This window comes from Alexandromys fortis, unplaced genomic scaffold (genome assembly GCF_014885135.2).
Source record: "Alexandromys fortis isolate MF-2015 unplaced genomic scaffold, M_Fortis_MF-2015_v1.1 scaffold_285, whole genome shotgun sequence".
NCBI classification, from domain to species: Eukaryota; Metazoa; Chordata; class Mammalia; order Rodentia; family Cricetidae; genus Alexandromys; species Alexandromys fortis.
Window position 1 is genome coordinate 464,511 of NW_026068191.1, and position 14,917 is coordinate 479,427.

General features: G+C 45.0%; 1 protein-coding gene across 1 annotated transcript in view; it reads right to left on the bottom strand.

Annotated features, from left to right (window-relative positions):
• Rpgrip1 (RPGR interacting protein 1) overlaps positions 1 to 14,917 on the bottom strand; it is a 65,175-nt gene that overhangs the window by 32,464 nt on the left and 17,794 nt on the right. The window contains 5 exon segments of the mRNA XM_050129511.1: positions 1,155 to 1,301; positions 4,870 to 4,893; positions 7,200 to 7,305; positions 11,371 to 11,487; positions 12,365 to 12,508. Of these exon segments, the coding sequence (XP_049985468.1) occupies positions 1,155 to 1,301; positions 4,870 to 4,893; positions 7,200 to 7,305; positions 11,371 to 11,487; positions 12,365 to 12,508 (538 nt within the window).

The window sequence follows — 14,917 nt, forward strand, 5'->3', positions numbered from 1 at the left end:
ACGTTTTCCTTACAACCATCAGAGAAATGGCAAAGCATCATAAAAAAAAAAAAAAAAAAAAAAAAAAAAAAAAAAAAAAAAAAAAAAAAAAAAAAAAAGTGGTCAGGGAGATGGCTCAGAACATAAAGGTGATTGCCACCAAGCCTTGAGTCTGATCCTCAGGACCCTCATGACAGAAAGAGAAAACTGACTCCAAAGTTGCCTTCTGACCTCCACCCTTGAGTTGTGGTCTATGTACCTGCATATACAGACACACACCAAACAAACATAACGAAAAAAATAAACAGCCAATCCTGGTGGTACACACAATTAACCCTGGCACTCAGGAGGCAGAGGCAGGAAGATCTCTGTGAGTTTGAGGCCAGTTGGCCTACATAGTGAATTCCAGACTAGCCAGAGCTACCCAGTGAGACCCTGTCTCAAAAAAATAAAAGAAAAAGAAAGAGAAAAGAGAAATGAGTCTAGAAAATACAGAAGTATAGATTCTCAAATATTGCAATCATCTAAACTATGTGGTTTAACCACTTTTGAGGCTCACTGTTCTCATATAAAAAAATTAAGTAGCAAGGCTGGAGAGACAGTTAGAACTAAAAACACTTGCTGCTCTAGAGGACCTGTTTGATTCCCAGGACCCACAGGATGGCTCACAAACATCTGTAACTCCAGTTTTCAGGAGATCTAATGTCTTCTTCTGACTTCAGCAGACACTCATGTGGTGCACAGACACCCAGGCAAGCAAAGCGAGAAGACGGAAAAGAAATGTTTTCATGAAAAGGCATATTGTTGCTAGGAAGCTCTTTTTTGTTTTTGTTTGTTTGTTTGTTTATCATGTAGCCCAAGCTGGCCTCAAGCTCACAAAAGACCTTAAATATCTCACCTTCTTGTTCCTTTTTTTAGATTGCTGAGACCACAGCTGTGCATCAGCACCACCACGTGCTTTGCTTTGAGGTGGGGTTTCAGCGGGACAGAATGAATTCAGGGATCCCCCTGCCTCTGCCTCTGCAGTGCTGGAACTGAAGGCATGTGACACCAGGCCCAGCACCACACCTGCCTTCATGCCATGCTGGGGATCAAAGCCAGGGCTTTATCTGTGCTAGGCAAGTACTCTATAAGAGCTGCTTCCACCCCTGGAATATGGCACCGCTGTTATTTACCTCTTTCAGCGTTATCTGCAAGACAGACACATCTTCCAGTTGTGTCCTCAAGCTCACGACCTTCTTGCTCTCCTCCATTAGCTCTGCCTTGAGCTCATTCACTTGGCTGAGGAAGGCGTCATGGGTTGCATTCAGTATTCCCTGATTCTGCAGACAACGGGAAATTCCTCTAGGACCGATTATTGGCTGAGACCTTGACTCTGCAGAAATGGTCTCCAGACAGCAGCAACTCCAACATTCTTAGGCAGAGGCCACCAAGAACAACCATGTGGTGATTTTAATAAAAAAGGTTCCCATAGATTTATATATTTGTATGCTTGGTCATCTAGGAGTGAGTACTTGATTGGAATTAGGAGGTCCAGCCTTATTGGAGTGGGTGCGACCTTGTGAGAGGAAGTGTGTCACCGGGAGGTGGGCTTTGGGGTTTCAGAAACCCAGCCAAGCCCAGTGGCTCTCTCTCTCTCTCTCCCTGTTGCCTAGGGATCTGGATGCAGAACCTCTCCAACACTATGTGGCTGTGTGCTGCTACTGTTCCCACCACAGTGAAAGCTACCACCACAGTGACAACAGGCTCAACCTCTGAAACGGTGAGCAAACCCCAAACAATGCTTTCTCTTAGAAAAGTTGCGGTGGTCATGGTGTCTCTTCCCAGCACACTGACTAAGACAGACTTTGAGGACAACGAGCAACACAATGCCTGGTCACCGTAAAGAGACCGCGTGCTTTTCTCCTTAGCGCGTCTCTGTGAGCAGTTTTCCTCTTAGGCAGGACTGAGATGCTATGAGTCACCACTGGACCTGGAATTTCTCCAAGACCCAAATTAATCCCTGGCTCTAAGTTAGGTGCCATTTTCAAAAGCTGCCTTAATTCTCTAAGATATTTGAATGATTTCTAAAATGATAATTCTCCCCTTGCTCCTTGGAAAACACTATTTCAGCTCTTGAAGCTGTGAGCCATTTTCTGTGATTGCTTCTGTTGAGACCAGATGAGCTTCTTGGTGACCCTCAGCCACAGTTTTGTCTGGACCCCATTCACAGTAGTGAGTTCGCCCAAAGACTGGAGACACCAGAGTATCTGCGACAGACACAGAATAACTCATTGCTTATCAAAAGAATACTCCTGGGCTGGAGAGATGGCTCAGAGGTTAAGAGCACTGACTGTTCTTCCAGAGGTCCTGAGTTCAAATCCCAGCAACCACATGATGGCTCACAACCATCTATGAGATCCGGTGCCCTCTTCTGGCCTGCAGGTGTACATGCAGGCAGAACACTGTATACATAATAAATAAAAAAAATCAAAAAAAAAAGATTTAAAAAAAAAAGAATACTCTTGGAAGTTTTTGAGTGTTATAATTTACTGTGATAATAAGCTAAAAAAATACCACTCCAAATATTTCTCAACTCAGAAATTGTGTTTCAATTTTGCTCAAAACAAATATACAACAAATATAACAAATAGAATATGACCAAAAAAAAAAAAGAGAGAGAAAAGAAAAAAGAAACAATAACTAATTTAGATGCCTTGATTCTGCTATAATGTAACCTGGAGAAGAACATAGATTTCTTTGGGTTTGATTGCTCTAATTACTAAGAAATAATTTTTTTAATTTTTTCTTTTTGAGACAGGGTTTCTCTGTGGTTTTGGAGCCTGTCCTGGAACTAGCTCTTGTAGACCAGGCTGGTCTCGAACTCACAGAGATCCGCCTGCCTCTGCCTCCCGAGTGCTGGGATTAAAGGCGTGCGCCACCACTGCCCGGCTTTTTTAATTTTTTATGGTTTATTTAACTTTTATTTTATGTGCATTGGTATGAAGGTGTCAGATCCCCTGGAACTGGATCTTCAGACAGTTGTGAGCTGCCATGTGGGTGCTGGGAATTGTCCTTTTTTTTTTTTTTTTTTTTTTTGGTTTTTCGAGACAGGGTTTCTCTGTAGCTTTGGAGCCTGTCCTGGAACTAGCTCTGTAGACCAGGCTGGTCTTGAACTCACAGAGATCCGCCTGCCTCTGCCTCCCGAGTGCTGGGATTAAAGGCGTGCACCACCACCGCCCGGCTGGGTGCTGGGAATTGAACTTCGGTCCTCTGGAAGAGCAGTGCTCTTAACCACTGAAACATCTCTCCAGCCTGATGCTCTAAGAAATAAATTTAAAGAAACTTTATTAATTACCTTTTGACTGGGCAGTGGTGGCACACACCTTTTATCCCAGCACTTGGGAGTCAGAGACAGGTGAATCTCTGTGAGTTTGAAGCCAGCCTGGTCTACAAAGGGAGCACCAGGACAGTCAGAGCTGTTATACAGAGAAACTGTCTTGAAAAACAAAACAAAACTATGGAGAACAATCCTCATTGTAGAATACTGGTTTATGCAGTTAGGATGTGTCTTTGACAAGGTGTCAAATAAAGAGCTGAATGGCCAATAGCAAGGCAGGAAAAGGTTAAGCAGAACTTCCGAGGACAGAGAGGAATCTGGGAAGGAGAAGGGCAGAGTCAAGAGACAGTTATGGATAAAGCAGGGTGGACAGCGTGGAGATGAGGTAACAAGCCTCGTGGAAGAACACAGATTTAAAAACATGGGTTACTTAGGTGGTGATGACCCATACCTTTAACCCCATCATGCAGGAGTTCAAGGTCAGCCTGGTCTACAGAATGAGTTCCAGGACAGGCTGCAAAGCTACATAGAGAAATTCTGTTTTGAAAAACCCCCCAAAAAGAGGGGGGTTAATTTAAGTTATACAATGTAGTTAGGAACAAGCCTAAGGTAAGGCTGAGCTTTCACAATTTATAGTAAGTCTCTACGTCATTATTTGTGAGTTGATGGCCCAAAGAAAAATCTGACTACATGTACACAGTGCATAACTGCTGCCAGGTACAGAAACACACCTCATTTCAAAGGCCAGGCTCGTAGTCAGGGGACAGAGGCAGGTGGATCTCTGTGAGAGCTACTTCCAGGACAACTAGGACTGTTACACAGAGAAACCCTGGAGCGAGCGAGAGAGAGAGAGAGAGAGAGAGAGAGAGAGAGAGAGAGAGAGAGAGGAGGCTGGGTTAAGAGGCCCTGAGGCTCACTTCAGAGGCACTGCTAGGAGCAGCTGATTCACTACGCTGCAGCAGGAAACCAGATACAAAGGCTGCAGGGAGGACACAGCAGCTTCCCAGAGTTGGGACAGTTAGGAGGACCCAGAGTGGGCTGAGCCGGACACCAGTGCCGTAAGCCAAAGCCGTGGCAGAGGACCAGGCCAAACAGTTTAAGATCTCTCTGATATGGTCAGAGAATGCTGCAGGAATGCAGTGAAGTCAGGTCCAGACCGAGAAAAGCTCTAAACAGATATAGGATGCTTTAAAATGCAGTTAGATACTGAATCAAAGAAAATGGGTACAGACAGTCATAGAAAAATAAATAGCTTAAAAATGATAAATCAGGTAGCCTTTCATAATTAATAAGTTCCTGGGTAATTATTTGTGGGCTGGGGGTCCTGATGAGAAAGTGCTGACACAGATCCTGTCTTAAAAACAACAACAACGGGCTGGAGAGATGGCTCAGTGGTTAAGAGCATTGCCTGCTCTTCCAAAGATCCTGAGTTCAATTCCCAGCAACCGCATGGTGGCTCACAACCATCTGTAAAGAGGTCTGGCGCCCTCTTCTGGCCTTCAGGCATACACACAGACAGAATATTGTATACATAATAAATAAATATTTAAAAAAAAAACAACAACAATTACCTTCTGGAGCAAGTCTTCATATGCCTGGAAAAAATAAGTAAGTATTATTTCACCAATAATCAGCAATTTCATGAGAAACTCGACATCTCTATAAGATAAGTTGGCTGTGGTATCCCACGCCTTGAACCCCAGCACCTGGGAGACAGAGGCAAGTGGGTCTCTATGAGTTTGAGTCCAGCTTGGTCTACAGAGCAAGTTCAAAGCCCATTAGGGCTACACAGTGAGACCTTACTTCAGAAAGAGAGAGGGGAAAAGAGAAGATACTCCATGCCTCAGCAGAGCACCCAGGTCTTGAACAGTGCTGATTGCGGGACGGGAAGGTCCGACCGTGGAGACTGATGCCACCAGGTCTACTCACCTAAAGCGGGAGTCCAGAAGCCACCTTCCATTTCTCTATTGCTCCCACTCTCTCTCCTTTTGGGGACAGAACTCATTCTTCTGTGTCCTGGATTTATCAAAGTGAGATCCCTTTCTCTGCAGTCTTCTCTCGCTGGGTCCTCAACTAGTCTGCGTAGTTCTCCTGTCATGGACTTCTTTTGTTTTGTTTTGTTTTTGGAGACAGGGTTTCTTTGTAGTTTTGGTGCCTGTCCCGGAACTAGCTCTTGTAGACCAGGCTGGCCTCAAACTCACAAAGATCCACCTGCCTCTGCCTCCCCAGTGCTGGGATTAAAGGTGTACGCCACCACCACTTGGCCTGTCCTGGACTTCTACAGGATTTCTGTGTCTGAAGTCTGTTTCAGTCATTCTGGTCTTATTCTGTTCTCCTGTAGTTTTGCATTTATATATGTATATATGTGAATGAATATATATATTCATTCATTTATTTATTTCATTACATTGGGGTTTTGATTGCATGTATGTCTTTGTGAGGGTGTTGGATCCCCTGGCACTGGAGTTACAGATAGTTCTGAGCTGCCTGCCATATGGATGCTGGGAATGAACCCAAGTCATTTGGAAGAGCTCTTAACTGCTGAGCCATGTCTCCAGCCCCAACGTTTTCTTTTCAGATTTAGTTATTGTATGAGCATGTGTGTTTCACCTGCATGTATTTATGTGCACCACTTATGTGCCTGGTTCCTGCAGAGGTCATAAGAGGGCATCAAATATCTTGGACCTAGAGTTAGAGACAGTAAGCCTCCATGTGGGTGCCAGGGATCAAACCTGGATCCTTTGAAGAACAAGAAGTTTTTTTTTAACCTCTGAGTCATCTCTCTAGCCCCCTTCCCTGGTTTTGATTGGTTTGTTTAGTTTTTATTTGTTTTTTGAGACAGGTTCTCAGCCTGGTCACAGCCTTGTTGTTGATGAGTGCCTTGAGCTACTGCAATTCCTGAGACATCTGAAGACATCAGGACGATATAAAATCTCCTACAGCTCCTACATTTGTTCACCTGTAACCAGTAACTACTGGTACTTTGTAATCATTTTTTTATTATTTATTTATTTATTTCGATTTTTCAAGACTGGGTTTCTCCGTAGCTTTTTGGTTCCTGTCCTGGAACTAGCTCTTGTAGACCAGGCTGGCCTCGAACTCACAGAGATCCGCCTGCCTCTGCCTCCTGAGTGCTGGGATTAAAGGTGTGCGCCACCACTGCCCGGCCTGTAATCACTTTCCTAAAGATATTCTCTCTCTATGTACTAAAATGAATTTCAAATATCATGCATTTCAAAGGCTTTGAGATCTTTTGGAGAGAAGAACTTGAGCTTATGACCAGCTTGTTCAAAACCTATCTCCACCTGTGCACTGTCTACGTGTTGAAGCATCACAGACAAGTCCTCGGCCCTGACCTTCAGCATCCGCATTCACCTCCCTAACAGACAGGTTCCAGGACCTGACCTCTGACCTTCAGTGTGTCTGCATTCACCTCCAAACAGACAGGTTCCAGGACCTGACCTCCAGTGTCTGCATTCACCTCCTAACAGACAGGTTCTAGGACCTGACCTTCAGTGTGTCTGCATTCACCTCCCCAACTCATAGAGATCCACCTGCCTCTGCCTTCTCATTGCTGAGAGTGAAGGTGCACATCACCACGGCCTTGCTAGTTTTTTTTTTTTTTTGGTTTTTCGAGACAGGGTTTCTCTGTGGTTTTGGAGCCTGTCCTGGAACTAGCTCTTGTAGACCAGGCTGGTCTCGAACTCACAGAGATCCGGCTGCCTCTGCCTCCCGAGCGCTGGGATTAAAGGCTTGCGCCACCACTGCCTGGCAGTAGTTTTTTTTTTTTTTAAGTTACACCCCCTCCCCTTTTTGCAGTCCTAGGGAATGGACCTAGGACTTCATACAAGAACTAATTGACTTTCCCCTCTAAAAAGCACAGCTGATTATAGCAACTCACCTCTTGAACTTGTGTTAATTGGGCTTCTGTAGCTGCTAATGAGGCATTCTTTTCATATAAGAGTTTCTTAAGCCGAATCAGCTCCACGTTCTCCTTAATGGAAGCTCTGTAAACAGAAGACACTGAACCGTTCCTTCAGGGACCCAGAACCTCCTGTCGTTGTCTCTTCTGTCACCCCAGAACACATCGGAAGTTGAAACACAGTCTGCAAAATGTCCTTCCTCCTATTTTGTTGTTGCTATTTTTTTTTTCTTCCCTGAAACAGGGCTTCTCTGTAGCTTTGGAGCCTGTCCTGGAACTCACTCAGTAGACCAGATTGGCCTTGAACTCACAGAGATCCACCTGCCTCTGCCTCCCGAGTACTGGGGTTAAAGGCAAACCCCACTGTAGCATGATTAATAAAAACCCAGAAACAAATATTGGGTTTCAACCTAAAGGTCAGAAAAGCAAATCAGCCAGTCAGCCACTGGCTCTTACCTCAGTCTAAAATGGCGATCCTGCCTCCAGGAATCTCAGGAATAGACTGTGTCTAAGAGCTGTCTCCTCCTGTTTTAGTTTTATATTCCTCTCTAGGACTGGGATTAAAGGTGTGCACCACTACCACCCAGTTTCTTGGCAAACTAGTGTGGCTACTGGGATTAAAGGTGTGTGTCACCTCTGCCTGGTCTGTAAGGCCTTTTTCTTTTTTCCTTTTTAAAAAAATAATTTAGCTGGGCATGGTGGGGCATACCTTTAATCCTAGCACTCTGGAATTTGGGAGGCAGAATCAGGCAGATCTCTGAGTTCAAGGCCAGTTTAGTCTACAGAGAGAGTTCTAGGACAGCCAGGGCTACACAAAGAAACCCTGTCTCAAAATACAAGAAAAAAATATTTGATGACATACACTTTTAATCCCAACACTTAGGAGGCAGAGGCAGGTAGATCTCTGTGAGTTTGATGTCACAGAGTGAGTTCCTGGACAGCCAGAGCTATTTAGTAAATCCTGTCTCAAAAGAAAAGAAAAGAGAAAAAAAAAGAAAAAGAAAAGAAAGTGAAAAAAGGTTTAAAAGATATTAGTAAGGATTTAGGCTCACTCTGCCCCAGTGACCCTCACTCTCCTGACTAGTCATATATGAACAAAGTCTATAATTACATTGTTGCTTAGACTCGACCTCCGATTAATTACACGTGGGATTAGCCTTTCAGCCCTGAGCAGGTCTCCACAGGCTTGCGGTTCTAGCCCAGTTGATAGGTCCTGAACTTGGTCCCCCGCCCTGTATAAAACAGAGGTGGTGGTGAATGCCTGTAACCCCAGACTTGGAAGGTAGAAGCAGGAGGACCAGAGCTTCAAGATTGTCCTCTGCTCCACAGTGAGCTTGGGTCAGCCTGGGTTACGTGAAACAGTGTCTCAACACAGCCTGGTCTACAAAGCTAGTTCCAGGACAGGCTCCAAAGCCACAGAGAAACCCTGTCTCGAAAAACAAACAAACAAACAAAAAAACAAAACAAAAAACTCAATGGACTGTTTGTTATTCAGCCCGAGGTGGCAGGTGGGTCGGAGGTGGGCTGCTGTGAAGGGATGGAAACCGGGTGGACTCCCAAATGCGTATGATGAAGTGAAAAGCGCGAACACACAAAGCTGTATTCGCACAGTCCCAGCTAAACAGTGCTTTAGGTAAAAGAAAAAACAACAGCGAAGCCGGGCGGTGGTGGCGCACGCCTTTAATCCCAGCACTCGGGAGGCAGAGGGAGGTGGATCTCTGTGAGTTCGAGACCAGCCTGGTCTACAAGAGCAAGTTCCAGCCAGGACAGGCTCCAAAACCACAGAGAAACCCTGTCTCGAAAAACCAAAAAAAAAAAAAAAAAAAAAAAAAAACAGCGAGATCAAAAGGATCAACGGTCATCAGAGGTTGGGGAAAGAGACGTAAACAGGCAGAGCACAAGAGGTTTTCAGGGCGGCCAATACCCTGTGATTTACGACGGATCCAGATCCGTATGATTACACATTTGCCCAAACTCCCAGCATGCACAACAGCAAGAATGAACTTTTTTTTTCTTTTGAGACAGGGTTTCTCTACAAAACCCTGGCTGTCCTGAAACTCATTTTGTAGACCAGGCTGGCCTGGAATTCACAGAGATCTGCCTGACTCTGTCTCCAGAGTGCTAGGACTGAAGGTGTGTGCCACCAATGCTCCCTAAGAATGAACTTTGATATCAAATGTTGACTCTGTGTCAATATTAGCTTGTTTTGATGTTCTTTTTATTTCTTTCTTTTATTTTTTTTTAATTTTTATTTTTATTTATTTATTTATTATGCATACAATAAATGTGTATATGCCTGCAGGCCAGAAGAGGGCACCAGACCTCATTACAGATGGTTGTGAGCCACCATGTGGTTGCTGGGAATTGAACTCATGACCTTTGGAAGAGCAGGCAGTGCTCTTAACCTCTGAGCCATCTCTCCAGCCCCCGTTCTTTTTATTTCTATTTTCATTGAGAAAGGATCCTACTACGTAACCTTAGTTCACCTGGAATTCTCTAAACCAGCTGGCCTTGAATTCCTAAGGATTGGCCTGTTTCAGCCTCCCAAGTGCTGAATTAAAAACGTGTGCCACCAGTAAACTAATTAAAAACTGGCTGTCAGTAAACATTCATTCATTCATTCATTCATTCATTCATTCGTTTGTGTCTTGAGACAGGGTTTCTCTGTGTAACAGCCCTAGCTGCCCTGGAACTCACCTTGTAGACCAGGCTGTCCTCAAATTCACTGAGATCTGCCCGCCTCTGCCTCCCAAGTGCTGGGATTAAAGGTGTGTTCTGGTTACTAGTTAATTTTTGTAATAAAGGCTCTACTTGGGGTTCAGTGGTAAAGAACACTTGCTGTTCTTGGCAAGCAGATTCTAGTCCCAAGTTAAACAGCAGCCAACCCAGGTTCCAAGGGATCTGGCGCCCTCTTCTGGCTCTTTGGGCACCAGACGCACACAGTGCACTAACATCCTACATTAAAGAAATACATAAATCTGAAAAATAAGGAGGAGCTGAAAAGTTGGCCTTGTGGCTAAGGTAAGGGCACTTGTTGCTCTTGCAGAGGACTGGGGTTCAATTCCCAGCATCACATGGTGGCTGGGTCCAACTTCTACCCTCCACGGGTATCAGCAACTCACATGGTGCACAGCCATATACGCAAGCAAAACACTCATATACATAAAATGAAAATTAAAAATCTAAATAAAAATAACCTGAAAAGGCTGTGGAGACAAGGGTGTGTGGTACTCCTTATTCAATTTTGTTATGAAACTAAAAAGCTGATCTAAACAATGCAGTCACTTATCCATGTGGTGTGTGTGTGTTCACACTCATGCTCACACACATCCTTTACTGGTGTGTGTGTTCACACTCATGCTCACACACACGTGTGGAGGCCAGAGGTTGATGCTGGGTGTCTTCCTCTCCTACGCTCCACTTTACATATCAAGACAAGGTCTCTCACATAGAACCTGGCTAGCAATGAGCTCCAGAGAGCCCCTTGTCTCCGACACCCTAGTGCAGGGATAACCTGCTTTTCTGTGGGTGCTGAGGTTTCAAACCCTGGTCCGCAGGCTTGTGTGACAAGCAGCGTACTGACTGAGCCATCTCCTTCGTCTCTTTTTCTCTTTGTCGGGTATTGCGAGTCTTATCTTCAATTCTAGCACCCCAGAGGCAGAGGCAAGCCATCTCTGCCCTGAGCTAAGTCCCCAGTCCTTCGACCAGCACGTAGAAGTACTTTCCACACAAGTCAGACAAGTTTTCAGTTCTTGAAACATTCGATGGAATAAAAGAATCAGCTCCAGCCGGGCAGTGGTGGAGCACACCTTTAATCTCAGCACTTGAGAGGTAGAGGCAGGCAGGTCTCTGTGAGTTCGAGGCCAGCTTGGTCTACAGAGTGAGTTCCAGGGCAGCCAGGACTGCAGAGAGAAATTCATTCCTTCCCGTCCCCTCTCCTCTTTGGTTTTATCCTGTCACCCTGTCTCTATGTAGATCAGGCATGTGCCACAAGACCTAACCCACCTACCTCTTTATATTCAGAGTTTCTCACTCCAGGTCTACGTCTAGATTTAATCTATCCCTAAATAACCACTTTTCCTCTGTGGTGAAGAAAAGCTCAAACAAAAAGGCCTCGGTATAGTTTGAGGCACAGAATGTTAGCTCTCACCGAAGCTCGGCAGCCTTCCGCGCACACTCCAGAGAGCTCCTCTGAATGAACTTTTCCTCTCTGGGCGTTTCCTCAGACCTGGGTGCTTCCTCCACCTCTGTAGTCCTAATGGGAGCACTGTCGGGAATACAAAGACCAATGAATTTAGCCCAGATCAGGACTTGGCTGATTAAAAGTAGACTTTTACATTTAGAGGAAGATTAACCTCAAAAGGGAGAAGCAGAAACGTTTATAAGACCTTGAATTGAGCTGTTCACTTACCAAAGAGTTAGATAAAAGTTAGTGATCTAGAGGGTAATCTTACAAAATGTAGCCTGCAAATGTCAACATAGTAGATAAAAACTAGAAGGAAGGGGAAACACTTTTGGTTGTTAGACCTGAAGTTAACCTGTAAACCCTACCTACCTAAGGACCAGGTAACTTCCTGGCATTCTGGGAGCTGTGGTTCTTAAAAAAATAAATAAATAAAGCTTCATGGGAAAGTACGGTGGCCCATGGGTTGTGTCCATATAAACCCCACCAACACCTGTCTAGGAGTCAGTTACCTGGATGTTTCCAGATGTGGGTTCTGAGCAAATTCCATCTTGGTCGATATGTAAATTTTAATAAAAGCTTGCTTAAATTCAGCCAAAATGATGGAACTGGCTATTCTGGTGAATTTCAGGATTAACATTATGAAAAGAATTTTTTTTCCTCAGAGGACAGAGAAATGCTTGTTTTATAACTATTAATATGAATGTAAATGTGAATTTTGACAGGGCCTCACTGTGTAGCCCGGGTTGGCCTGTGCAGGTGGTGGTGGGGAGAGGAGGGGTAAGGGAGGGCTGGGGAGAGGGAGGGAGTCAAAGGAAGCTAATCCTCTTGGCTACTGTTTTGTATTTTTAAACAAAGAAGGTGAGATTTGACTTTCAGCTGCAACACTCACTGACCCTTAAATGATACATTTCCACTAGAGCTTTTTTGGTAACAACCTGGGCCTGGAAAGAAGACTCACAGTTGGCTGAGCTCACTGGTTATTTCTGTTCTGCTGTTTCCATCTGTCACACATCCCTTGAATGTGGAGGGGGCTGTATAGCTGTGCCTGTCTTTTGGCCCTGAAAGTTTAGGTGGAGAAAGATGTGAGATGTAGCCACAGTACCTTCCAGAACTCCACATACCAAACCCTGGACAGCAAGAGCTGGCGACCGTGGGCCTTGTGATCTGGGGGAAATCCTTACGTGACAATTAGCCACAAAGGTGCTTCCTTCCTCCATCATAAAAATCACAACTGCAAATATCTTCAGCCAAGAACACTGACTCAGGGGGTGGGTCCAAGAGGGAAGAGGGAAGAACTCAAGCTGGTCCAAGCCAGGCCTGTGTCCAGCCCTAACCTAGTACACAATGGGTGCTCATTCTTATATGCATGGTCCTGGAACACAGAGATTCAGCTGCCTAGAAAGTACTTGGATTAAAAGCATGTGCTCCACCACTCCCAGATTTGTTGTTGTTGGTGGTGGTGGTGTTGTTTTGAGACAGAGTCTCACTCCGAAGTTCAGAGTAGCAATCCTTCCTCAGCCTCCTGAGTGCTGGAATTACAAAAGAGATGCCTGCCTCAGCACTAAAATTTAGACTCCTACTTTTTCAGCTGTTTTTTTTGCAAACGTTTGCTTATCTAGAATATAGGACTGGAAAGTCTAGAACCATACTACACAAACAAGTGAGTCTTTCAGAGCAGGGGTGGCATACAACTTTAGTTCCAGCACTCAGAGGGAGAAGCAGGCAGATCTCTGAGTTCGAGTCCAGCCTGGTCTACAGAGTGAGTTCCAGGACAGCAAACAAAAAACCCAAATGAGTATTTAGCAATAAGATAAGAGTATTTAGATAAACTGTTGTTTGTAGATTTCCTCTTGTCACTAACGTGGGTTCTTGAGAATAGATTGTCTTGGAGGCTGCTGTTGAGATCCACGTTGGAGTGAGCCAGTTGGGGTGCATCAAAGAGAAAGTACAACCCATACTGATCATTGGCTCTTCGGTTTCCAGACCTCAGCCACGGCTGCTCTCAGGGAAACACTGAACCTACAGAATCATGTGTAGTTTGTGTGTGTGCCAAGTTTTCTTGGGAGAAGGACCTTAAAAATATGGTCATGGTTTCAAAGTAGCCCTCTTCTCCAAAATCAAAGCACAGAGGCTCAGTTGTCCTGCAAACCCTGGCTTCCCAGTCTCATGCCTAAGCATAGTCCCAGTACTCAAGGTCCCTCCTTTCTAGACTGCTGTGGCGTTCACCAGCAAACTTCTCTTTCTACTGTCTGCTTATCTTTGGCAAACTGGGTTCTTTGTTTTCTTTTGTGAGAAGGGGGTTCACTATGGACTGCTGGCTGGCTTTAAACTTGCTATGTAGGGCAGGGATTATCAGATTCTGTAGCTGCTTAACTCTGGAGGAGTGGGGATTATCACAACCAGCTGTTGGTTTTGTTTTGTTTTTCCAGTAAGGGTTTCTCTGTGTAGCTTTGCCCATCCTGGAACATGCGCTGTTCACAGAGATCCTCTGCCTCCCGAGTGCTGAGATTAAAGGCGTGTGTCACTACTGCAGGGCCCAGCTGTTGTTTTTTAAAGATTTTTATTATTGTTATTTAAGTGAAAGAATATAGGTCATGTGTGTTGGTTCCCACTGTGGCCAGAAGAGCCTCCATATTGAACCCCAGTCCTCTACAAAAGCACCAATTGCTCTCAACTGCTGAGTCATTGCTCCAGCCCCGATTTTTCCCCCTTCGTTTCTCTCCTTTGTTTTGTTTTGAGACAGGGTCTCTCTATTTCTTCCTGGCTGTTCTGGAACTCGGTCTGTAGATCAGACTGGCTTGGACTCACGGAGATTCTCCTGCCTCTGCCATCCAGTGTATTAAAGAATACTCCACCATGCCAGGCAGTCTCGACTTTTTTTAAGGTTTAATTTTTTGTAGTATACACAGTGATGGGTCTCTCTGCAGTTGTACATAAGTACTGCTGCTTTGAGTCTCCCGCTTTGTCTCCCCATATGCCTTCCCTGGAGGGTTCTCTTCCCTCCCACAGATAATCTTCCCTCCGGGCTCCCACTTCCCATCACCCCGTGCTTAACCGCTCTCCCCTTGGTTTGTTTTTGTTATTGTTGTTTTGTTTGTTTTTGGTGGTCCTGGAGATGAATCTACAGCCTCAATCATGTTAAGCAAGTCCCCTGCCACTGAGCCACGTGCTGGAGTAAATTCAGAAATTTATACTGGACCTCCACGGAAGGCGGCAGGCAGGCTTTTAGGAAGGTGGAAAGGTGAGACAAGGACACTAACGCAGGGAATGCTGGGTGACGACGGGCGCTCGCCTTTAATCCCTGCACTCCGTGGAGGCAGGTGGATCTCTGAGTTTGAGGCAGCCAGGGTTGCACAGAGAAACCCTGTCTCCGAAAGCAAAAATCAAACAAAAAAAGAATAAAGCATTCGAGACCAGCCTGGTCTACAGAGCTAGTTCCAGGACAGGCTCCAGAGAAACCCTGTCTCGGAAAACCAAAAAAAAAAAAAAAAAAAAAAAAAAAAAAAAAAAA